The sequence below is a fragment of the Oncorhynchus mykiss genome, chromosome Y, assembly GCF_013265735.2.
Source record: "Oncorhynchus mykiss isolate Arlee chromosome Y, USDA_OmykA_1.1, whole genome shotgun sequence".
Taxonomy (NCBI): domain Eukaryota; kingdom Metazoa; phylum Chordata; class Actinopteri; order Salmoniformes; family Salmonidae; genus Oncorhynchus; species Oncorhynchus mykiss.
In genome coordinates this window covers 743,693-767,749 of record NC_048593.1, presented here as the reverse complement: position 1 = coordinate 767,749, position 24,057 = coordinate 743,693, and the positions used below count along the sequence as shown (strand labels likewise).

At 43.6% G+C, this 24,057-nt stretch overlaps 1 protein-coding gene across 2 annotated transcripts in view; it reads left to right on the top strand.

Annotated features, from left to right (window-relative positions):
- The window catches only part of LOC110509497 (volume-regulated anion channel subunit LRRC8A), a 75,187-nt gene that overhangs the window by 33,777 nt on the left and 17,353 nt on the right, over nt 1-24,057 (top strand). The window contains exon 3 of one of the 2 annotated variants that reach the window (XM_021590392.2): nt 1,908-3,497. The exons of the other annotated variant lie outside the window; for it this stretch is intronic. Within the exon in view, the coding sequence (XP_021446067.2) occupies nt 1,908-2,183 (276 nt within the window). The 3' untranslated portion in view covers nt 2,184-3,497. Of the gene's footprint in view, nt 1-1,907; nt 3,498-24,057 lie in introns of those variants that run through there. 2 annotated transcript variants of the gene reach the window in all.

The following is a 24,057-nucleotide window of genomic DNA, read 5'->3' as shown; positions in this document are numbered from 1 at the left end:
CCAATAATAACAGGTGTTAGTGTGGGCATGATGCATAAGCTATTATGGAATATGTACGTGTACAGTGCATTCAGAAAGTATTCAGACCCCTTGACTTTTCCACATTTTATGTTAGTCTTAATCTAAAATGGATTAAAGTAATTTTTCCTCATCAATATATATCTATATATCTATATATCAATATATATATATCAATATACACACTATCCCATAATGACAAAGCAAAAACAGATTTTTTTGCAAATGCATTAAAAAAATCAAAACAGAGCTTATTTACAGAACTACTCAGACCCTTTGCTATGAGACTTGAAATGTAGCTCAGGTGCATCCTGTTTCCATTTATCATCTTTGAAATGTTTCTCCAACTTGATTGGAGTCCACCTGTGGTAAATTCAATTGATTGGACATGATTTGGAAAGGCACACACCACTCTATATAAGTTGACACAGTTGACAGTGCATATCAGAGCAAAAACCAAGCCATGAGGTCAACGGAATTATCCGTAGAGCTCCGAGACAGCATTGTGTTGAGGCGCAGATCTGGGGAAGGGTACTAAGAAATGTCGCATTGAAGGTCCCCAAGAACAGGGTGGCCTCCATCATTCTGAAATGGAAGAACTTTGGAACCACCAAGAATCTTCCTAAAGCTGGCCGCCCAGCCAAACCAAGCAATCGGGGGAGAAGGGCCTTGGTCAGGGAGGTGAGCAAGAACCTGATGGTCACTCTGACAGAGCTCCAGAGTTCCTCTGTGGATATGGGAGAACCTTCCAGAAGGACAACCATCTCTGTAGCACTCCACCAATCAGGCCTTTATGGTAGAGTGGCCAGATGGAGGCCACTCCTCAGTAAAAGGTACATGACAGCCCGCTTGGAGTTTGCAAAAATTCACCTGAAGGATATGAGAAACAGGATTCTCTGGTCTGATGAAACCAAGATTGGCCTGAATGCCAAACGTCACGTCTGGAGGAAACCTGGCATCATCCCTACGGTGAAGCATGGTGGTGGCAGCATCATGCTGTGGGGATGTTTTTCAGCGGTAGGGACTGAGAGACTAGTCAGGATCAAGGGAAAGATTAACAGAGCAAAGTACAGAGATCCTTGATGAAATCCTGCTACAGAGTGCTCAGGACCTAAGACTGGGGTGAAGGTTCACCTTCCAACAGGACAACGACCCTAAGCACACAGCCAAGACAACGCAAGAGTGGTTTCAAGACAAGTCTCTGAATGTCCTTGATCTCTTGAGAGACCTGAAAATAGCTGTGCAGCGATGCTCCCCATCCAACCTGACAGATTGAGAGGATCTGCAGAGAAGAATGGGAGTAACTCCCCAAATATATGTGCCAATCTTGTAGCGTCATACACAAGAAGACTCAAGGCTGTAATCGATGCCAAAGGTGCTTCAACAAAGTGATTTCAGTTAACTTTCTTAAAAATTTGCAAAGAATGTTTCAAAAAAATTATTGATGTGTCATTATGGGGTGTTGTGTGTAGATTGATAAGGGGGAAAAAAACAATTGAATCCATTTTAGAATAAGGCTGTAATGTTACAAAATTTGGATAAAGTCAAGGGGTCTGAATACTTTCCGAATGCACGGTATGTCTGTACCTCTACCTAAATAATTTACTCTAGATTCTTGGCTAGGGTATCATGCCAGTCTTTGCTTTAGGGCAGATTGTTTTGATTTGTTTCTGATTGGTTTAAAGTTCTATGGGCTGGTGTGTGACTGGTTTTTGATTGGGTAACTACGGCGGGAACAGTGCACGGATTTCTCTCGCCTCTTTTTCCAAGTCTGCTATTACAAATATAGCTGTTAACTATGCACTGGGGAGAAGTTAACAAATACAAGAACCTTTCTCCTATTTTTCAACATTCATCCTCTCTCTGTTCTCCCTCCTTGTCCCTGTCAGATCGAGTCCCTCCCGCCGGATCTGTTCCAGTGCAAGAAGCTGCGCACCCTTAACCTGGGCAACAACTGCCTGCAGACTCTGCCCTCGCGCTTTGGCGAGCTGACTGGCCTGACCCAGCTGGAGCTGCGGGGGAACCGTCTGGAGTGCCTGCCCGTGGAGCTGGGAGAGTGCAGGCTGCTGAAGAGGTGTGGTCTAGTGGTGGAGGAGGACCTCTTTAACACCCTGCCCCCCGAGGTCAAAGAGCAGCTGTGGAGGGCCGACAAAGAGCCGGTCTGAGGAGAGACTCCAGAGAGCCTAAGGAGAGGAGGAAAGCGGGAGAGAGAAGGGGTATTTGGCAGTGGAGGATGATGTCATTTTAAATCAGCAGCCAACCTCCAATTTCTCCCTCCACCAGCCTCCATTGGTATCGGGAAGGAGAAAGGGGTGAGAGGTGTCAATATTTCTGGACGTACGTTTAGAGAAGGATGGTTGGTTGGTGTCTTGGCTTTACTGGTTTAATTAGTTTGTTTAGGTTCACAATATGCTCTTTAACAGACTAACCAGACAGAAACCTCTCTGAGATCGAGGCCCTTTTTTAGTACTGAGTCGTCTCCGTATAGACAGAGACCACAAAGGGACAATGGGTTATAAAGCTAAGCAGTACCCCCACGGTTCCCCCATGTGGTAAAAATAAAAACACACACACACTCCTAGAACTCAGAAATATAGTATCTTCTGCCTAACTGATCCACTGCTAGAAAGCCAGTGGTCAACATGGAAAAGACGCTGTATGGGAGTGGAAGGCTCATGTAGCCTACCAAGCAATGTGTGTGTGTTCTGTTTTCCATCATTTTCACTTTAAAGTATACAGTCCACCAATACCAGCAGAATGTGTTTATCCAAACGGCAGTGAGAGGACACAGGATCCGACTGGCTTAAGGGAACACATCTCGATGGCAATACATCCAAAGCAGGGCCCTGTTCATTAGCCACCAAATGGAAGAAAATGGTCTGAAACAGAGTGACTATCAATAAGAAACACACATTTTTGTTTCCTGTTGCTAAATGTTTTGAAACGTTTGATACTGTGCCCTAATGAAAATTATCCAGATGTTTGCACTCCAAAACAGTGTCCATGGATACGGCATTGGCTCATACAGTACATGTTAGTGCAATATATTCTGCCGGGATATCGAAGAAGAGACATTTTTATCGATTGGACTTGGAGTAAACAACATAATTTGGAGGGCAATTTCCACCTCAGCTGATTCCTTCAAGACCAGCCAGGCAACTCTTGTTACTAATATGGCCTTACCTTTTGGGTGCTGTGCTGTACGTCCCACATTGTCTTTGATTAAAACCATAATGTTCATGATTTTGCTAAATATGCAGACAAATGTATAGCTGTTGTAAAACTGTTTCGAGCACAGGCATTGATGGTTTTATTTTTCTCACCAACTGTCCCAAGTTATATTAGGAGAGGAAAGCCTAACTTTGGAGGAAAGGGAGATTAATTAATCTTTGTTCACACAATAATTTTCATTTTATGTATAAACTACATATGTCATTTCCCTTTTCTCGCAATGTTACTTACCGAATAAAACTTTTCCTGCTAGGTGTTTTGAATCTAGCTCTGTTCTGAAAATTTAGCAGTTTTGCATTTGTTAGTAAAGGCTAGGGCCCAGATTTAAATGAATGGAGCAACGCTCACAGAGTAGGAGTCCATCAAAAGGAGCAAGAGATCCCAGAGCAAAGGCTCACTGGTCGAGACCAATGATGTATATAAACCCTGGATTGCTGATGCTAAAAATGCATTTGTATGTTTAGCCCAAATAATATAATTTAAAAGTATGCATTAAAGTGTACCAAGATGGAGGCGTGGTGGTTTCAACACAGCATCCCCAATTAGTAATCAAGTGTGTATATAAATCATTGGTTGAGACCAATGATATATATAAACCCTCAATTGCTGATGCTATGTATTGGCCATTGAGAGGCCACCGGAAGGTCATATTGGCACTCCCCAGTAGGAGCAGTCCTCTATAGGAATGCATGGAATTCTATAGTAAACTCAGCAAAAAAAAGAAACATCCTCTCACTCAACTGTGTTTATTTTCAGCAAACTTAACATGTGTAAATATTTGTATGAACATAAGATTCAACAACTGAGACATAAACTGAACAAGTTCCACAGACATGTGACTAACAGAAATTGAATAATGTGTCCCTGAAAAAAGGGGGGGTTAAAATCAAAATTAACAGTCAGTATCTGGTGTGGCCAGCAGCTGTATTAAGTACTGCAGTGCATCTCCTCCTCATGGACTGCACCAGATTTGCCAGTTCTTGCTGTGAGATGTTACCCCACTCTTCCATCAAGGCACCTGCAAGTTCTCGGACATTTCTGGGGGGAATGGCCCTAGCCCTCACCCTCCGATCCAACAGGTCCCAGACGTGCTCAATAGGATTGAGATCTGAGCTCTTTGCTCAGGGAGGAGGATGTCTTCCCTGTAACGCACAGCGTTGAGATTGCCTGCAATGACAACAATCTCAGTCTGATGATGCTGGGACTAGAGGTCAACCGATTAATCGGAATGGCCGATTAATTAGGGCCGATTTCAAGTTCATAACAATCGAAAATCGCCGATTTTGCAGATGTTTTTTTATTTTTTTTACTCCTTTATTTCATCTTTATTTAACTAGGCATGTCAGTTAATAACACATTCTTATTTTCAATGACGGCCTAGGAACGAGGCAGAACGACAGATTTGTACCTTGTCAGCTCGGGGGATCCAATCTTGCAACCTTACAGTTAACTAGTCCAACTCTCTAATCACCTGCCTCACAAGGAGGCTGCCTGTTACGCGAAAGCAGTAAGCCAAGGTAAATTGCTAGCTAGCATTAAACTTATCTTATAAAAAACAATCAATCAAAGACTGTCGTTGCTCCAATGTGTACTTAACCATAAACATCAATGCCTTTCTTAAAATCAATACACAGAAGTATATATTTTTAAACCTGCATATTTAGCTAAAAGAAATCCAGGTTAGCAGGCAATATTAACCAGGTGAAATTGTGTCACTTCTCTTGCATTCATTGCACACAGAGTCAGGGTATATGCCGCCTGGCTCTTTGCGAACTAATTTGCCAGAATTTTACGTAATTATGGCATAACATTGAAGGTTGTAACAGGAATATTTAGATTCGTGGATGCCACCCTTTAAATAAATTACGGAACAGAACGTTTTGTTTTCGAGGTGATCGTTTCCGGATTTGACCTAATGCTCGTATTTGATATTTGATAGAGCAGTCTGACTGAGGGGTGGTAGGCAGCAGCAGGCTCGTAATAGTCAAAGGTATATGGTTTAGAGAGAAATAGTTGCCGTGTTATAATTCCTGTAATAACTTGCGGATGAACTTGAAAGGGGTTCCTTCGTTATTTTACCATTCATGTCTTGCATAGAGAATGTCTTGATCTACTTCAAATCAGGTCTGTGTTTTGTGCTTAAACCGCCTCGGCATTTTGATACCCGTGTAAATCTCACTAGGATAAGGTAACGTTTGTCAACATATTTTCATAAATCCACTCTACAAAAAAATTAATCTTCGCTTATATTTAGCCAATATTGATCAGAGTTACCTTGTCCTATGGATATCTACACAGTTATAAAATTGTCAAGGTGGTGTAAGCCTACACGAAACACAGACCTGATTTTAAGTGAATCTAAAAATATCCTATGGAATAAATGAATGAAGGAAACGCTTTTCAGATTTTGCTAGAAGGTGTCATGGGAATTATGACTCGCACTTTGGTAGTCAATTCTTACCATGTCCATTATTAAAATAGGATTTCCTGCATATAGAAATTATAGTTTTTGTTTTCAACATTCATCACAGGTAAATTAAACTCTATTTTTATTCAAACAGTTGAGAGTATTTGTCTCCTAAGCAGACTCTTCAGTATCATTGTCACTTCAGAGCTGTGTGTGTGTTTTACAGATGGCAGAGAAAAGCAGAGCACCAGTGTGGGACTATTACATGGAATTGGCACCAGGGAAAGCAAGGTGTCTTATTTGTGATAAAGATGTAAGCATGAGGTCAGCAACGGCTAAATCAAAAAATACCACCAACCTGTGGAATCACATTAGAACACTCATCCAAAAGCCCATATGTATTATAATAAGTTCAAATAAAAGTGTTAATTCAGTATTGTTGCAATTGTCATTATTACAAAAATGTGTATATATACAGTATATCACAAAAGTGAGTACACCCCTCACATTTTTGTAAATATTTGAGTAAATCTTTTCATGTGACAACACTGAAGAAATGACACTCTGCTACAATGTAAAGTAGTGAGTGTACAGCTTGTTTAACAGTGTAAATTTGCTGTCCCCTCAAAATAACTCAACACACAGCCATTAATGTCTAAACCGCTGGCCACAAAAGTGAGTACACCCCTAAGTGAAAATGTCCAAATTGGGCCCAATTAGCCATTTTCCCTCCCCGGTGTCATGTGACTCGTTAGTGTTACAAGGTCTCAGGTGTGAATGGGGAGCAGGTGTGTTAAATTTGGTGTCATCGCTCTCACACTCCCTCATACTGACTGGTCACTGGAAGTTCAACATGGCACCTCATGGCAAAGAACTCTCTGAGGATCTGAAAAAAAGAATTGTTGCTCTACGTAAAGATGGCCTGGGCTATAAGAAGATTGCCAAGACCCTGAAACTGAGCTGCAGCACGGTGGCCAAGACCATACAGCGGTTTAACTGGACAGGTTCCACTCAGAACAGGCCTCGCCATGGTCGACCAAAGAAGTTGAGTGCACGTGCTCAGCGTCATATCCAGAGGTTGTCTTTGGGAAATAGACGTATGAGTGCTGCCAGCATTGCTGCAGAGGTTGAAGGGGTGGGGGGTCAGCCTGTCAGTGCTCAGACCATACGCCGTACACTGCATCAAATTGGTGGCTGTCGTCCCAGAAGGAAGCCTCTTCTAAAGATGATGCACAAGAAAGCCCGCAAACAGTTTGCTGAAGACAAGCAGACTAAGGACATGAATTACTGGAACCATGTCCTGTGGTCTGATGAGACCAAGATAAACTTATTTGGTTCAGATGGTGTCAAGCGTGTGTGGCGGCAACCAGGTGAGGAGTACAAAGACAAGTGTGTCTTGCCTACAGTCAAGCATGGGGGTGCATGAGTGCTGCCAGCACTGGGGAGCTACAGTTCATTGAGGGAACCATGAATGCCAACATGTACTGTGACATATTGAAGCAGAGCATGATCCCCTCCCTTTGGAGACTGGGCTGCAGGGCAGTATTCCAACGTGATAACGACCCCAAACACACCTCCAAGACAACCACTGCCTTGCTAAAGAAGCTGAGGGTAAAGGTGATGGACTGGCCAAGCATGTCTCCAGACCTAAACCCTATTGAGCATCTGTGGGGCATCCTCAAACGGAAGGTGGAGGAGTGCAAGGTCTCTAATATCCACCAGCTCCGTGATGTCGTGGAGGAGTGGAAGAGGACTCCAGTGGCAACCTGTGAAGCTCTGGTAAACTCCATGCCAAGAGGGTTAAGGCAATGCTGGAAAATGATGGTGGCCACACAAAATATTAACACTTTGGGCCCAATTTGGACATGTACTCACTTTTGTTGCCTTCGGTTTAGACATGAATGGCTGTGTGTTGAGTTATTTTGAGGGGACAGCAAATTTACACTGTTATACAAGCTGTACACTCACTACTTTACATTGTAGCAACGTGTCATTTCTTCAGTATTGTCACATGAAAAGATATACTCAAATATTTACAAAAATGTGAGGGGTGTACTCACTTCTGTGATATACTGTATATACATTCTAAAAATCGGCCGATTAATCGGTATCGGCTGTTTTTTGTCCTACAATAATAGGTCTCGGTATCGACGTTGAGAAATCATAATCGGTCGACCTCTAGCTATAACACACCGCCCCAGACCGTGACGGACCCTCCACCTCCAAATCGATCCCGCTCCAGAGTACCGGCCTAACATAATCATATGTTGTGCTTTCACTGTAAAGCCTTTTTGAAATCGGACATGATGGGTAGATTAACAAGAAGTTTGTCTTACATTTTCTGTATTGGACTTGTTAATGTGTGAAAGTTACATATTTCAAAAAAATATTTCTGAATTTCGCACACTGCCTTTTCAGCGGAATGCTGTCGAGGGGTTCCGCTAGCGGAACGCCTGCCCTAGAAAGGTTAAAGCCTTTACAATGAAGATCTGTGAAGTTACTTGGATTTTTACGAATTGTATTTGAAAGACAGGGTCCTAATAAAGGGATGTTTCTTTTTTTGCTGATTTTATTTCAATTAAATATTTCAACTACAAAATTGCATGTATTTAAGATTTGTTTTGTTTGTAGAAGCATAATCGCCCCCCCAAAAAAAGTGTACTTTAATATTATTAATCTCCAAAAATTTAAGGAAAATGTTTATATATTTTTTCATTTTCTATTTGTATGTTTAACTCACATAAGTTATTAAGCATTAAGGTGTCTGTAATTATAACACATGTGGCAAAAACAAATGTAGACATTTAATAAAGGCATTTCTATAGCTTATAAAATATATTTTTTAACGGTACCAAGATAAAGATACGGTGGCTTCAACATAGTGCCCCCTAACAGTCATCTAGTGAGTATATATAAATCGTTGTTTGACTACAGACATACTATAATGTCCAAGTATTCCTCTCTGACTTGTTCCAGGCTTTTTAGAACATTTGATAACAACTGCAAACAGGTACAGCTCTCAAACGGACTCCTGGTCATTCCTTGACAGGGCTGTTATGATTGATGACCAAAACTGATCTGAGTGCCATAGGATTTAATCTCAGGGCTTCACTGGAGAGCTCATTGATTCACAGCTTTAGTGTGGCGCGGGCTTGAAAGGGTGAATATGATAACAGTTAGCGCTGACTGACTTAGAGTAGGAAATAGAGATTCTGCAAATAAAACTGGATAATATATTTGAGTATATTTCTCTTCTTTGCTGTGGCCATATATAGATGTATATAATTAAAGTAATACTTTAACAGCCTTATAGCGTCACAAAAAATCCCCCCTCTTTGTGTAGGCCTCTTTATGTTCAGCTGAGGTGATGGTTACATGCTATTGTTTTGAATCACAACTACCTCTGCTTATGTACTGTTTTTACACTGTTAAAACATAATTTTTAATGAACTATTTGTATCTAACTCATCTCTAGCTTTTTATGTCCTTTCCATGCCCCTCTCCCAACAAGCAAAAATGTATATATGTTTTGTACTTGGCCTGACCTTCGACACAGTGGCAACACTTTCACCTTTGAGTCACAAGACTAGACTTTCCCCCCTAAATGCACATTGAACATCTATCCCCACTCCACTCCAGCATGTCACCATAGAGGGAACAGGCGAGTTAAAGAACCGATGGTGAGGTCAGCCAAGTGTTTACAGAGCTGTGTGTGTGTGTGTGTGTGTGTGTGTGTGTGTGTGACCTGCAGAAAATATCTGATTACATGATGACTCAGGCCCCTGTAGGAACGATATCTGGCTCTACATGTTGCCCTTAACGACAGATCTAGGGTCAGATTGCAATACTCTCAATTATGAGCTTAGTCATTGGGGAGATTAAATAGCATGTGATCTTGTATCAGTCTTTGGGGAAGACCCTTGCACCTACCCCCACTGTGCCGTCACTTTAGCTAGGTCGTTATACCATGGTCCCAACAGTTTATGCATACCCTGTAACTTTTTTTGTTACCTCCCATCAGCAATGTGCCGGTTTTTGCCTATTTTACATACAGTACCAGTCAAAAGTTTGGACACCTACTCATTCAAGGGTTTTTCTACATTGTAGAATAATAGTGAAAACAAACTATGAAATAACACATATGGAATCATATAGTCACCAATAAAGTGTTAAAAAATAAATATTTTATTTGAGATTCTTTAAAGTAGCCACCCTTTATCTTGATGACAGCTTTGCACACTCTTGGCATTCTCTCAACCAGCTTCACCTGGAATGCTTTTCCAACAGTCTTGAAGGAGTTCCCACATATGCTGAGCACTTATTGGCTGCTTTTCCTTCACACTGCAGTCCAACTCATCCCAAAACATCTCTATTGGGTATATTTTGAATTGTTTAACACTTGTTTTGCTTACTCCATGATTCCATATGTGTTATATCATAGTTTGTCTTCTATTATTCTACAATGAAGAAAATTGTAAAAATAAAGAAAAACCCTTGCATGAGTAGGTGTCCAAACTTTTGACTGTACATGTATATGTCCCCAAATTCCTTTATGTTTCTGCAGAATGACTGACAGCTTGCTTTCACAAGCAAAATTGTAATTCTCACAGAAATGGTCTTCAGTGCTCCATGGGATGCATGCCTTGCTTCGACAATCCTTTTGTGCATCCAGTGTGGGTGGAGCGCCCCCGTGTGAGCACTGAGTAGGCCTTAATTTTGTCATGTAAGAAAAAGGTTCTATGGTTGTGTATTACCATAAAAATATCATAAATGTCTGGCCATGAAGATTAGAGAAATGAACGGCATTCTCAATCCATAATTTGGGTTGTATGGTCTTGTGGTCTTTTACATAGTCTAAGCAGCATTGATGCTTCTCATGTATTTTACATGTTTAGGAGTATAGTTTCTCAATTAGCAACTTATTGTTGAAATCCTAACAGTGATTCATAAACAGGCACTACCTCAGTGTTTCCTAAACTCGCTTCTGGGGAGGAAAAGGGGTGCACATTTAGCTTTTTTCCCTAGCACTACACAGCTGATTCAAATGATCCAAGCTTGATGAATAGTTGATTATTTGCATCAGTGGTGGGCAAAAACCAAAACGTGCACCCCTAGGGGTCCCCAGGACCGAGTTTGGGAAACACTGCACTACCTGCTAAAGTTCATGATAGAGTTAAAAAGTTCTCAAATTTTTAGGGAGGCTGAGATAGAAAACTGCTTTTTACTTTCATTACATAATGTACTTGGTTTAGCAACAAAAAGTGCAGGTGCAAAAGGTTGACATGGTACGATGGCATTAGTTAAATAATAGCTCAGCAGCATGACAAATGGACATGGACAAGGCATGCTCTCTCATTATTGGAAGGCCCATGGAAGTTCAGATTGTGTTTGTCAAACAATTTCGTTGTTTCTTATAAGCCATACATATTTGGGTGGTTGACAGGACAATGATACATATTTCAGTCAGCCAACTGAATGAGTTCATAGATGTTTTTACTCTGTTTTGTGTTCACTCTGATTGAAGGGTTGGGTTAAATGCGGAAGACATTTCAGTTGAGTCAACTGACTAGGTATCCCCCTTTCAATCTAGAACAGCGCTGGCTGGCATTGTAAGGGTCCGAGTGTGCTCTATGCTGGCTTTTGTCCAGTCAGGTTTTGGTTCCTCTCCTTCTTTTTTGATCATTGGATGGTCATATTCATCTCAACCTACACATTGTATGCTGCCCACAGTGGGCGGTACTATAATGTTCTTGTTTCATTTAAATGCAGAATATAACGTGGAACTGTGTCAAAAGTGAAAACAAATAAACAAATCTCTGTTTCTTCATCACCGTTATGGTTGCCCACTTTGTTTCCAAAATGAGTGAACACTATCTTTCTAAGTGGAGAAATGATGAATGCCCCAGACCCTTGTAACAGTGGGAGACTTTAGCCTTCACAACACCACGACAGGTGTTTTACCGCTCCCATTTTACTATTGTGATACATTATTTTAGTATTTATTTCCTGTAATGACATGTATGGCAAACAAAAAACATTTGATTTCAATGTGTTTTTTGAAAAAATGTACACAGTATATAATAATAAAAAGATATTTGGAAAAACTGCAGTTTTATTCTGTTACCAAACATTATCTGCAAAGTTCTTCCAGTAGATGTTTTTGTAAAATGTTCTGTGGAAATTGTTGAAAGAATTGTGCATAGTTATTTTTATTAAATTTTTCCATTACCATGGAATTGCCCAGATATACACTGCTCAAAAAAATAAAGGGAACACTTAAACAACACAATGTAACTCCAAGTCAATCACACTTCTGTGAAATCAAACTGTCCACTTAGGAAGCAACACTGATTGACAATACATTTCACATGCTGTTGTGCAAATGGGATAGACAAAAGGTGGAAATTATAGGCAATTAGGAAGACACTCCCAATAAAGGAGTGATTCTGCAGGTGATAACCACAGACCACTTCTCAGTTCCTATGCTTCCTGGCTGATGTTTTGCTTACAGCCCAACACCGTGCAGGACGTTTGGCATTTGCCAGAGAACACCATGATTGGCAATTTCGCCACTGGCGCCCTGTGCTCTTCACAGATGAAAGCAGGTTCACACTGAGCACATGTGACAGACATGACAGTCTGAAGACGACGTGGAGAACGTTCTGCTGCCTGCAACATCCTCCAGCATGACCGGTTTGGTGGTGGGTCAGTCATGGTGTGTGGTGGAATTTCTTTGGGGGGCCGCACAGTCCTCCGTGTGCTCGCCAGAGGTACCCTGACTGTCATTAGGTACCGAGATGAGATCCTCAGACCCCTTGTGAGACCATATGCTGGTGCGGTTGGCCCTGGGTTCCTACTAATGCAAGACAATGCTAGACCTCATGTGGCTGGAGTGTGTCAGCAGTTCCTGCAAGAGGAAAGCATTGATGATATGGACTGGCCCGCCCGTTCCCCAGACCTGAATCCAATTGAGCACATCTGGGACATCATGTCTCGCTCCATCCACCAACGCCACGTTGCACCACAGAATGTCCAGGAGTTGGCGGATGCTTTAGTCCAGGTCTGGCTCACTGTTCGTTGTTGGCATTTCCTGCCTAAGTTTGCCCACTTTGCCAATGAAGTACCATCGGTACCACCGGGGCCCCTCAGGGTTGTGTGCTCAGTCCCCTCCTGTACTCCCTGTTCACTCATGACTGCACGGCCAGGAACGACTCCAACACCATCATTAAGTTTGTCGATGACAACAGTAGGGCCTGATCACCAACAAGAGACCTGACCATGTGGTGCAAGTACAACATCTCCCTCAACGTGATCAAGACAAAGGAAATAATTGTGGACTACAGGAAAAGGAGGGCTGAGCACGCCCCCATTCTGTAGTGGAGCAGGTTGAGAAGTTCCTTGGTGTCCACATCACCAACAAAATAACATGGTCCAAGCACACCAAGACAGCCGTGAAGAAGGCACGACAAACCTATTCCCCCTCAGGAGACTGAAAAGATTTGGCACGGATCCTCAGATCCTCAAAAGGTTCTATAGCTGCACCATCGAGAGCATCCTGCTGGGTTGCATCACCTCCTGGAATGGTAATTGCTTGGCCGCAAGGCACTACAGAGGGTAGTGCGTATGGCCCAGCACATCACTGGGGCCAAGCCCTCCTTTGGCAAAGTGGGCAAACTTAGGCAGGAAATGCCAACAACGAACAGTGAGCCATTGTACTCAAAACAAATAATTAAAGAAAAGCATTGCAAGTTAGAATTTTGTAAAGTTAGTGTGGAAAAAGTTATTGACCAGTAATGACAAACCTCCTGGCATGGACAACTTCGATGGAAAGCTACTGAGGATGGTAGTTGACTCTATAGCCAGTCCTAGCTGTCATATCTTTAATCTGATCTTTAATCTGAAACCAAAGTCATTCCATTACCCAAGAGTGGTAAAGCAGCCTTTACTGGTTCGAACAGCAGACCTATCAGCTTGCTGCCAGCTCTTTGCAAACTGTTGGGAAATAATGGTGTTTGACCAAATACAATGTTATTTCTCTGTAAACAAATGAACAGACTTTCAGCATGCTTGGGGTGGCAGGTAGCCTGGTGGTTAGGGCGTTGGACTTGTAACTGGAAGGTTGATGGATCAAATCCCCGAGCTGACAAGGTAATAATCTGTCATTCTGCCCCTGAACAAGGCAGTTAACTCACTGTTCCTAGGCCATCATTGAAAATAAGAATTTGTTCTTAACTGACTTGCCTAGAGGTAAAATAAAAAAATAAATGCTTATAGAGGTCACACAACATGTTCTGCACTGACACAAATGACTGATGATTTAAAGATATTGATAATAAGAAGATTGTGGGAGCTGTCCTGTTAGATTTCGGTGCAGCCTTGATATTATTGACCATAATCTGTTAAGAAAACTTAAGTGTTATGGCTCTTCAACGTCTGCCATATCGTGAATTCAGAGCTATCTAATATAACTCAGAGGGTTTTCTTCAATGGAAGCTTCTCTAATGTCACATATGTAAAGTGTGGTGTACCGCAGGGCAGCTCTCTAGGTCCTCTACTCTTTTCTATTGTTACCAATGACCTGCCACTGGCATTCAAAAAAGCATGTGTGTCCATGTATGATTCAACCAGATCACTAGTGTAAAGTACTTAAGTAGAACTTTCAAAGTATTTTTACTTAAGTATTTTTGGGGGGTATCTGTACTTTACTATTTATATTTTTGGCTACTTGTACTTTTATTTCACTACATTCCTAAAGAAAATAATGTACTTTTTACTTTATACATTTTATACACTTTATACATTTTCCCTGACACCCAAAAGTACTCATTACATGTTGTCCAGGAAAATGGTCCAAATCACACACTTGTCAAGAGAACATCCCTTGTCATCCCTACTGTCTCTGATCTGACATACTCACTAAACACAAATGCTTTGTCCTGTCCAGAATGCACCTATTTATGTCTGAGTGTTGGAGTGTGCCCCTGGCTATCCGTCAATAAAAATAATAAACAAGAAAATTGTGCCATCTGGTTTGCTTAATATAAGGAAGTTGAAATTATTTACACTTTTACTTTTGATACTTACAGTGCCTTGCGAAAGTATTCGGCCCCCTTGAACTTTGCGACCTTTTGCCACATTTCAGGCTTCAAACATAAAGATATAAAACTGTATTTTTTTGTGAAGAATCAACAACAAGTGGGACACAATCATGAAGTGGAACGACATTTATTGGATATTTCAAACTTTTTTAACAAATCAAAAACTGAAAAATTGGGCGTGCAAAATTATTCAGCCCCCTTAAGTTAATACTTTGTAGCGCCACCTTTTGCTGCGATTACAGCTGTAAGTCGCTTGGGGTATGTCTCTATCAGTTTTGCACATCGAGAGACTGACATTTTTTCCCATTCCTCCTTGCAAAACAGCTCGAGCTCAGTGAGGTTGGATGGAGAGCATTTGTGAACAGCAGTTTTCAGTTCTTTCCACAGATTCTCGATTGGATTCAGGTCTGGACTTTGACTTGGCCATTCTAACACCTGGATATGTTTATTTTTGAACCATTCCATTGTAGATTTTGCTTTATGTTTTGGAACATTGTCTTGTTGGAAGACAAATCTCCGTCCCAGTCTCAGGTCTTTTGCAGACTCCATCAGGTTTTCTTCCAGAATGGTCCTGTATTTGGCTCCATCCATCTTCCCATCAATTTTAACCATCTTCCCTGTCCCTGCTGAAGAAAAGCAGGCCCAAACCATGATGCTGCCACCACCATGTTTGACAGTGGGGATGGTGTGTTCAGCTGTGTTGCTTTTACGCCAAACATAACGTTTTGCATTGTTGCCAAAAAGTTCAATTTTGGTTTCATCTGACCAGAGCACCTTCTTCCACATGTTTAGTGTTCTCCCAGGTGGCTTGTGGCAAACTTTAAACAACACTTTTTATGGATATCTTTAAGAAATGGCTTTCTTCTTGCCACTCTTCCATAAAGGCCAGATTTGTGCAATATACGACTGATTGTTGTCCTATGGACAGAGTCTCCCACCTCAGCTGTAGATCTCTGCAGTTCATCCAGAGTGATCATGGGCCTCTTGGCTGCATCTCTGATCAGTCTTCTCCTTGTTTGAGCTGAAAGTTTAGAGGGACGGCCAGGTCTTGGTAGATTTGCAGTGGTCTGATACTCCTTCCATTTCAATATTATCGCTTGCACAGTGCTCCTTGGGATGTTTAAAGCTTGGGAAATCTTTTTGTATCCAAATCCGGCTTTAAACTTCTTCACAACAGTATCTCGTTCTTCATGATGCTCTCTGCGCTTTTAACGGACCTCTGAGACTATCACAGTGCAGGTGCATTTATACGGAGACTTGATTACACACAGGTGGATTGTATTTATCATCATTAGTCATTTAGGTCAACATTGGATCATTCAGAGATCCTCACTGAACTGAATGGGGCTGAATAATTGTAGAAAAATTTTAGAAAAAAAAAATTGGGGGAATAAATATGATTATTGATAAAAAAAAATATGAAAAAAATATATACATTTACAAAATAACATGGGTAACTATTTACACACTTTCAATATTTGGAAGACCCTCAGTCCTCTATCAAATAAAATCTATTTATATAGCCACAGCCTAAAACCCAAAACAGCAAGCAATGCAGGTGTAGAAGCACGGTGGCTAGGAAAAACTCCCTAGATAGGCAAAAAACCTAGGAAGAAACCTAGAGAGGAACCAGGCTATGAGGGGTGGCCAGTCCTCTTCTGGCTTGTGCCTGGTGGAGATCACAGTGGTTGTAGAGGGTACAACAGGACAGCACCTCAAGAGTAAAAATGAACAGTTTAGGGTTCCATAGCCGCAGGCAGAACAGTTGAAACTGGAACAGCAGCAAGGCCAGGTGGACTGGGGACAGCAAGGAGTCATCATTGCCAGGTAGTCCTGACGCATGGTCCTAGGGCTCAGGTCCTCCGAGAGAGCTAAAGAGAGAATTAGAGAGAGCATACTTAAATTCACACAGGACACCGGATGAGACTCCCATTCGGAGTCAGTGTCACTGTGAAAGAAAATGTTCGGTTAGAATAGTTTCACATATGAGCCCTTTATCAACAGGTATAATAAACAGATAGAGTACAGGGAACATAAGGTTGAATATATTATTATGACCTGCTACATCCACTTTCTCTATTATATTATGACAGACCAGCTAGATCTACTGTCTTTATTATATTACAACAGACCAGCTGTATCTACTGTCTCCATTTCACTTTGGCCATTGTTGTGGGCCTGCCCTCCCCTCAATAGCCTCAAATAGGCCATTTCATGTGGGTTGGGGTGGAGCGGCAGACACACGCATCTCACATTTCATGACATTACATGTTTATATATTGCTTCTAAAATAAAAAAAATCACAAATAATATTTTATATTATTAATTTCAAACAAGGGCATTAGCATGAGAATAACTTTTGGACTTCCAGTCCAAAACAATGTCCACTCCCGTTCAAAAAAATATTCCTCCACAATCGCTAAATGAAACGTCCTACAACAATGTCTCACTTTCCCAATCAATTTATTCTAAAATTGTGTGTACATCTGTATATCCTAGACTTAGAATTTGCTTTCCCTGACTTAGTCGCCATAATGATTGATATATAAACAGCTGAATCTGCGTGTTTTCCAAACAATGCAGTGCGTAATATGTGTTTCTCCTTCCGGTATGAAACTTCAATAGCGAATGACTCTCGTTACGCTGGAGCTTACTACATGGGTTGGTCTTGCAACACATAAACATGACCTATTGCCATTTAGCTCAGCTCATTGGCTATCTACCCAGCTAGATTTCAAGACGATCAGTGGTCATTGGGTTAAAAGACAGTCAATCAACGAAACAGCGGGCAAATCATTGGTGTACAATGATGTCATGACTTTGTCAGGAGCGTGAATGAGGACCCAAAAGCGAATTAACAAACAGAGTTTCTTTAATGATGAACACACGTGGGCTCAGATGGACAGGTAGATTCCGACAGGACAGGACAAGTTTGCAGCAAACACGATGATAGTCTGGTTCAGGCATGAGACACACAAACAAGAATCCGACAAAGACAGGAGCAGAAACAGAGAGAGATATAGGGACCTAATCAGAGGGAAAAAGGGAACAGGTGGGAAAAGGGGTGACGAGGTAGTTAGGAGGAGACAAGGCACAGCTGGGGGAAAGAGGGGGAGAAAAGGTAACCAAACACGACCAGCAGAGGGAGACAGGGTGAAGAGAAAGGACAGAAACAAGACACAACATGACAGTACATGACAGTACCCCCCCACTCACCGAGCGCCTCCTGGCGCACTCGAGGAGGAAACCTGGCGGCAACGGAGGAAATCCTCGATCAGCGCACGGTCCAGCACGTCCCGAGAGGGAACCCAACTCCTCTCCTCAGGACCGTACCCCTCCCAATCTACTAGGTACTGATGACCACGGCCCCGAGGACGCATGTCCAAAATCCTACGGACCCTGTAGATGGGTGCGCCCTCGACAAGGATGGGGGGGGGGGGAGGAAGACGAGCGGGGGCGCGAAGAACGGGCTTGATACAGGAGACATGGAAGACCGGGTGGACGCGACGAAGGTATCGCGGAAGAAGAAGTCGAACTGCGACAGGATTAATGACCCGAGAAATACGGAACGGACCAATGAACCGCGGGGTCAACTTGCGAGAAGCCGTCTTAAGGGGAAGGTTCTGAGTGGAGAGCCAAACTCTCTGACCGCGACAATATCTAGGACTCTTAGTTCTACGCTTATTAGCAGCCCTCACAGTCTGCGTCCTATAACGGCAAAGTGCAGACCTGACCCTCTTCCAGGTGCGCTCGCAACGTTGGACAAAAGCCTGAGCGGAGGGGACGCTGGACTCGGCGAACTGAGATGAGAACAGCGGAGGCTGGTACCCGAGGCTACTCTGAAAAGGAGATAGCCCGGTCGCAGACGAAGGAAGCGAGTTGTGGGCGTATTCTGCCCAGGGGAGCTGTTCTGACCAAGACGCAGGGTTGCGAAAAGAAAGACTGCGTAAGATGCGACCAATAGTCTGATTGGCCCGTTCTGCTTGACCGTTAGACTGGGGGTGAAAGCCGGAAGAGAGACTGACGGAAGCCCCAATCAAACGGCAAAACTCCCTCCAAAATTGAGACGTGAATTGCGGACCTCTGTCCGAAACGACGTCTGACGGAAGGCCATGAATTCTGAAAACATTCTCGATGATGATTTGTGCCGTCTCTTTAGCAGAAGGAAGCTTAGCAAGGGGAATGAAATGAGCCGCCTTAGAGAACCTATCGACAACCGTAAGAATAACAGTCTTCCCCGCTGACGAAGGCAGTCCGGTGACAAAATCTAAGGCGATGTGAGACCACGGTCGAGAGGGAATGGGAAGCGGCCTGAGACGGCCGGCAGGAGGGGAGTTACCGGACTTAGTCTGCGCGCAGACCGAACAAGCAGCCACGAAACGACGCGTGTCATGCTCCCGGGTGGGCCACCAAAAACGCTGGCGAATGGAAGCAAGCGTACCCCGAACGCCAGGGTGGCCGGCTAACTTGGCAGAGTGAGCCCACTGAAGAACGGCCAGACGAGTAGGAACGGGAACGAAAAGAAGGTTCCTAGGACAAGCGCGCGGCGACGGAGTGTGAGTGAGCGCTTGCTTTACCTGCCTCTCAATTCCCCAGACAGTCAACCCGACAACACGCCCCTCAGGGAGAATCCCCTCGGGGTCAGTGGAGGCTACTGAAGAACTGAAGAGACGAGATAAAGCATCAGGCTTGGTGTTCTTAGAGCCCGGACGATAAGAAATCACGAACTCGAAACGAGCGAAAAACAGCGCCCAACGCGCCTGACGCGCATTAAGTCGTTTGGCAGAACGGATGTACTCAAGGTTCCTATGGTCAGTCCAAACGACAAAAGGAACGGTCGCCCCCTCCAACCACTGTCGCCATTCGCCTAGGGCTAACCGGATGGCGAGCAGTTCGCGGTTTCCCACATCATAGTTACGTTCCGACGGCGACAGGCGATGAGAAAAATACGCGCATGGGTGGACCTTGTCGTCAGAGAGGGAGCGCTGAGAAAGAATGGCTCCCACGCCCACCTCTGACGCGTCAACCTCGACAACGAACTGTCTAGAGACGTCAGGTGTAACAAGGATAGGAGCGGATGTAAAACGATTCTTGAGGAGATCAAAAGCTCCCTGGGCGGAAACGGACCACTTAAAGCACGTCTTGACAGAAGTAAGGGCTGTGAGAGGAGCTGCCACCTGACCGAAATTACGGATGAAACGACGATAGAAGTTCGCGAAGCCGAGAAAGCGCTGCAGCTCGACGCGTGACTTAGGGACGGGCCAATCAATGACAGCTTGGACCTTAGCGGGATCCATCTTAATGCCTTCAGCGGAAATAACAGAACCGAGAAATGTGACGAAGGAGGCATGAAAAGTGCACTTCTCAGCCTTCACAAAAAGACAATTCTCTAAAAGGCGCTGGAGGACACGTCGAACGTGCTGAACATGAATCTGGAGTGACGGTGAAAAAATCAGGATATCGTCAAGGTAAACGAAAACAAAGATGTTCAGCATGTCTCTCAGGACATCATTGACTAATGCCTGAAAGACAGCTGGAGCGTTAGCGAGGCCGAAAGGAAGAACCCGGTATTCAAAGTGCCCTAACGGAGTGTTAAACGCCGTCTTCCACTCGTCCCCCTCCCTGATGCGCACGAGATGGTAAGCGTTACGAAGGTCCAACTTAGTGAAAAACCTGGCTCCCTGCAGGATCTCGAAGGCTGAAGACATAAGAGGAAGCGGATAACGATTCTTCACTGTTATGTCATTCAGCCCTCGATAATCTATGCAGGGGCGCAGAGACCCGTCCTTCTTCTTGACAAAAAAAAACCCCGCTCCGGCGGGAGAGGAGGAGGGGACTATGGTACCGGCGTCAAGAGCTACAGACAAATAATCTTCGAGAGCCTTACGTTCGGGAGCCGACAGAGAGTATAGTCTACCCCGGGGGGGGGGTGGTTCCCGGAAGGAGATCAATACTACAATCATACGACCGGTGTGGAGGAAGAGAGGTGGCCCTGGACCGACTGAACACCGTGCGCAGATCGTGATATTCCTCCGGCACCCCTGTCAAATCACCAGGCTCCTCCTGTGAAGAAGAGACAGAGGAAACAGGAGGGATAGCAGACATTAAACATTTCACATGACAAGAGACGTTCCAGGAGAGGATAGAATTACTAGACCAATTAATGGAAGGATTATGACAAACTAGCCAGGGATGGCCCAAAACAACAGGTGTAAAAGGTGAACGAAAAATTAAAAAAGAAATGGTTTCGCTATGATTACCAGAAACAGTGAGGGTTAAAGGTAGCGTCTCACGCTGAATCCTGGGGAGAGGACTACCATCCAGGGCGAACAAGGCCGTGGGCTCCCTTAACTGTCTGAGAGGAATGTCATGTTCCCGAGCCCAGGTCTCGTCCATAAAACAGCCCTCCGCCCCAGAGTCTATTAAGGCACTGCAGGAAGCTGACGAACCGGTCCAGCGTAGATGGACCGACAAGGTAGTGCAGGATCTTGAAGGAGAGACAGGAGTAGTAGCGCTCACCAGTAGCCCTCCGCTTACTGATGAGCTCTGGCTTTTACTGGACATGAAGTGACAAAATGACCAGCAGAACCGCAATAGAGACAGAGGCGGTTGGTGATTCTCCGTTCCCTCTCCTTAGTCGAGATGCGGATACCTCCCAGCTGCATAGGCTCAGCTCCCGAGCCGGCAGAGGAAGATGGTAGTGATGCGGAGAGGGGGGCAACGGAGAACGCGAGCTCCTTTCCACGAGCTCGGTGACGAAGATCAACCCGTCGCTCAATGCGAATAGCGAGTTCAATCAAGGAATCCACGCTGGAAGGAACCTCCCGGGAGAGAATCTCATCCTTTACCTCTGCGCGGAGACCCTCCAGAAAACGAGCGAGCAAAGCCGGCTCGTTCCAGCCACTGGAGGCAGCAAGAGTGCGAAACTCAATAGAGTAGTCTGTTATGGATCGATTACCTTGGCATAGGGAAGACAGGGCCCTGGAAGCCTCCTCCCCAAAAACAGATCGATCAAAAACCCGTATCATCTCCTCCTTAAAGTCCTGATACTGGTTAGTACACTCAGCCCTTGCCTCCCAGATTGCCGTGCCCCACTCACGAGCCCGTCCAGTAAGGAGAGATATGACGTAGGCGACACGAGCAGTGCTCCTGGCGTAAGTGTTGGGCTGGAGAGAAAACACAATATCACACTGGGTGAGGAACGAGCGGCATTCAGTGGGCTCCCCAGAGTAACACGGCGGGTTATTGATTCTGGGCTCCGGAGATTCGAAAGCCCTGGAAGTGGCCGGTGGATCGAGGCGGAGATGGTGAACCTGTTCTGTGAGGTTGGAGACTTGGGTGGCCAGGGTCTCAACGGCATGTCGAGCAGCAGACAATTCCTGCTCGTGTCTGCCTAGCATCGCTCCCTGGATCTCGACGGCTGAGTGGAGAGGATCCGAAGTCGCTGGGTCCATTCTTGGTCGGATTCTTCTGTTACGGTGCGTGAATGAGGACCCAAAAGCGAATTAACGTAAACAGAGCTTCTTTAATAACAAAACATACGTAGGCTCAGATGGACCGGCAGATTCCGACAGGACAGGACAAGGTTGCAGCAAACATGACGATAGTCTGGTTCAGGCATGAATAACACAAACAAGAATCCGACAAAGACAGGAGCAGAAACAGAGAGAGATATAGAGACCTAATCAGAGGGAAAAAGGGAACAGGTGGGAAAAGGGGTGACGAGGTAGTTAGGAGGAGACAAGGAACAGCTGGGGGAAAGAGGGGGAGAAAAGGTAACCTAATAACGACCAGCAGAGGGAGACAGGGTGAAGGGAAAGGACAGAAACAAGACACAACATGACAATACATGACAAAATGTTCCTTTTTTCCAAAAATATTATTTTTGTATGCGAAAAAGCTCCCGTTTCTTCACCATGCTTGGCTGAGAAATCGACCGAAAAATGCTACAACTATAACGGCAAACTTTTTTCAAAATTAGCTACATAATATCGACAGAAACACGGCAAACATTGTTTAGGATCCATCCTCAAGGTGTTTTTAACAAATATATTCGATAATATATCCGTCGAGTCAGTTGGTTTCTAATAAGAAGTGATTGGAAAAATGTCTACCTCAGTATTTTACGCAAGGTTTTCTGCGGGAGACACCATGTGACCACATGCCATATATGGTCCCTTACAGCCATTCTTCAAGGGAAATGCCTAAATAGACGGCACAATGCTGTAGACACCTGTGGGAAAATGTGGAAAACGTAAGCTCATTCGTAGCTCATTCACAGCCATCTAAGGAGTCATTGGCATGAGGCGGTTTCAAAAAATGCGGCACTTCCTGGTTGGATTTTTATCTGGGTTTCATCTGTAACATCAGTTCTGTGGCACTCACAGACAATATCTTGCAGTTTTGGAAACGTCAGAGTGTCTTCTTTCCAAAGTGGAAAGAATAATTATATGCATAGTCGAGCATCTTTTCGTGACAAAATATCTTGTTTAAAACGGGAACGTTTTTCATCCAAAAATTACAATAGTGACCCCTAAATCCAACTGGTTAAAAGTTTAGAGCTTATGCCGCAACCGTTTGTGGTAGATTGCATCGTTCTGTCATTGCACCACATTATCACAAGGGGGAGTTAGAATGCTGATCTGTTGGTAGTCTAAACTGTGGCACAAATTGACTATCTTTTCGTAAATTAATGGAGGTGTTTTCAATCTGAGAGTCTCTCTTCTCTGGCACTTTAATCCTGCATCAGGCAAAAAACGAACAAAACAAAATAAAAATGCTGGCTGTGGTCCTGGAGTTGAGAGAGACTTGGGTAAATACAATCGGAGAATTACACTTAACATGTGAACTGACGTTTCTCTCCCTCTAAAAACATTTTTTTTAAAATTCTAAATAACAAACTGTATTTATTTACCTGTGTGAAAGAGTGATATCCCCTCTATATGAAGTGAGTTTCTGAAACACTGAGTCCTCTGCTGATGTGAAGAAGAAACATAATGAGAGTCCAGTGAATATTTTTCAGCATAAAGCTGAGTGACTCACTCATTCATGCTTTGGATCAAAATAAATAAGTACCAACATTATTTCTAATAGTCTTTAATAAAGACAGGTTTTGACCAAGTTAATTTGCTCATGTTGTGTGGGTTCAATTATTTGTGACATTGTGGTTAAAATGAAGAATGTAAACAAAATAATTCAAATAAATCCTATTCGTAATGAATAATCAGATGCATGTTGCGAGCTGGATTTTTTTTAAACGTACTATATTATGTATTGGATCACAAAAAAATATACATTTTACAT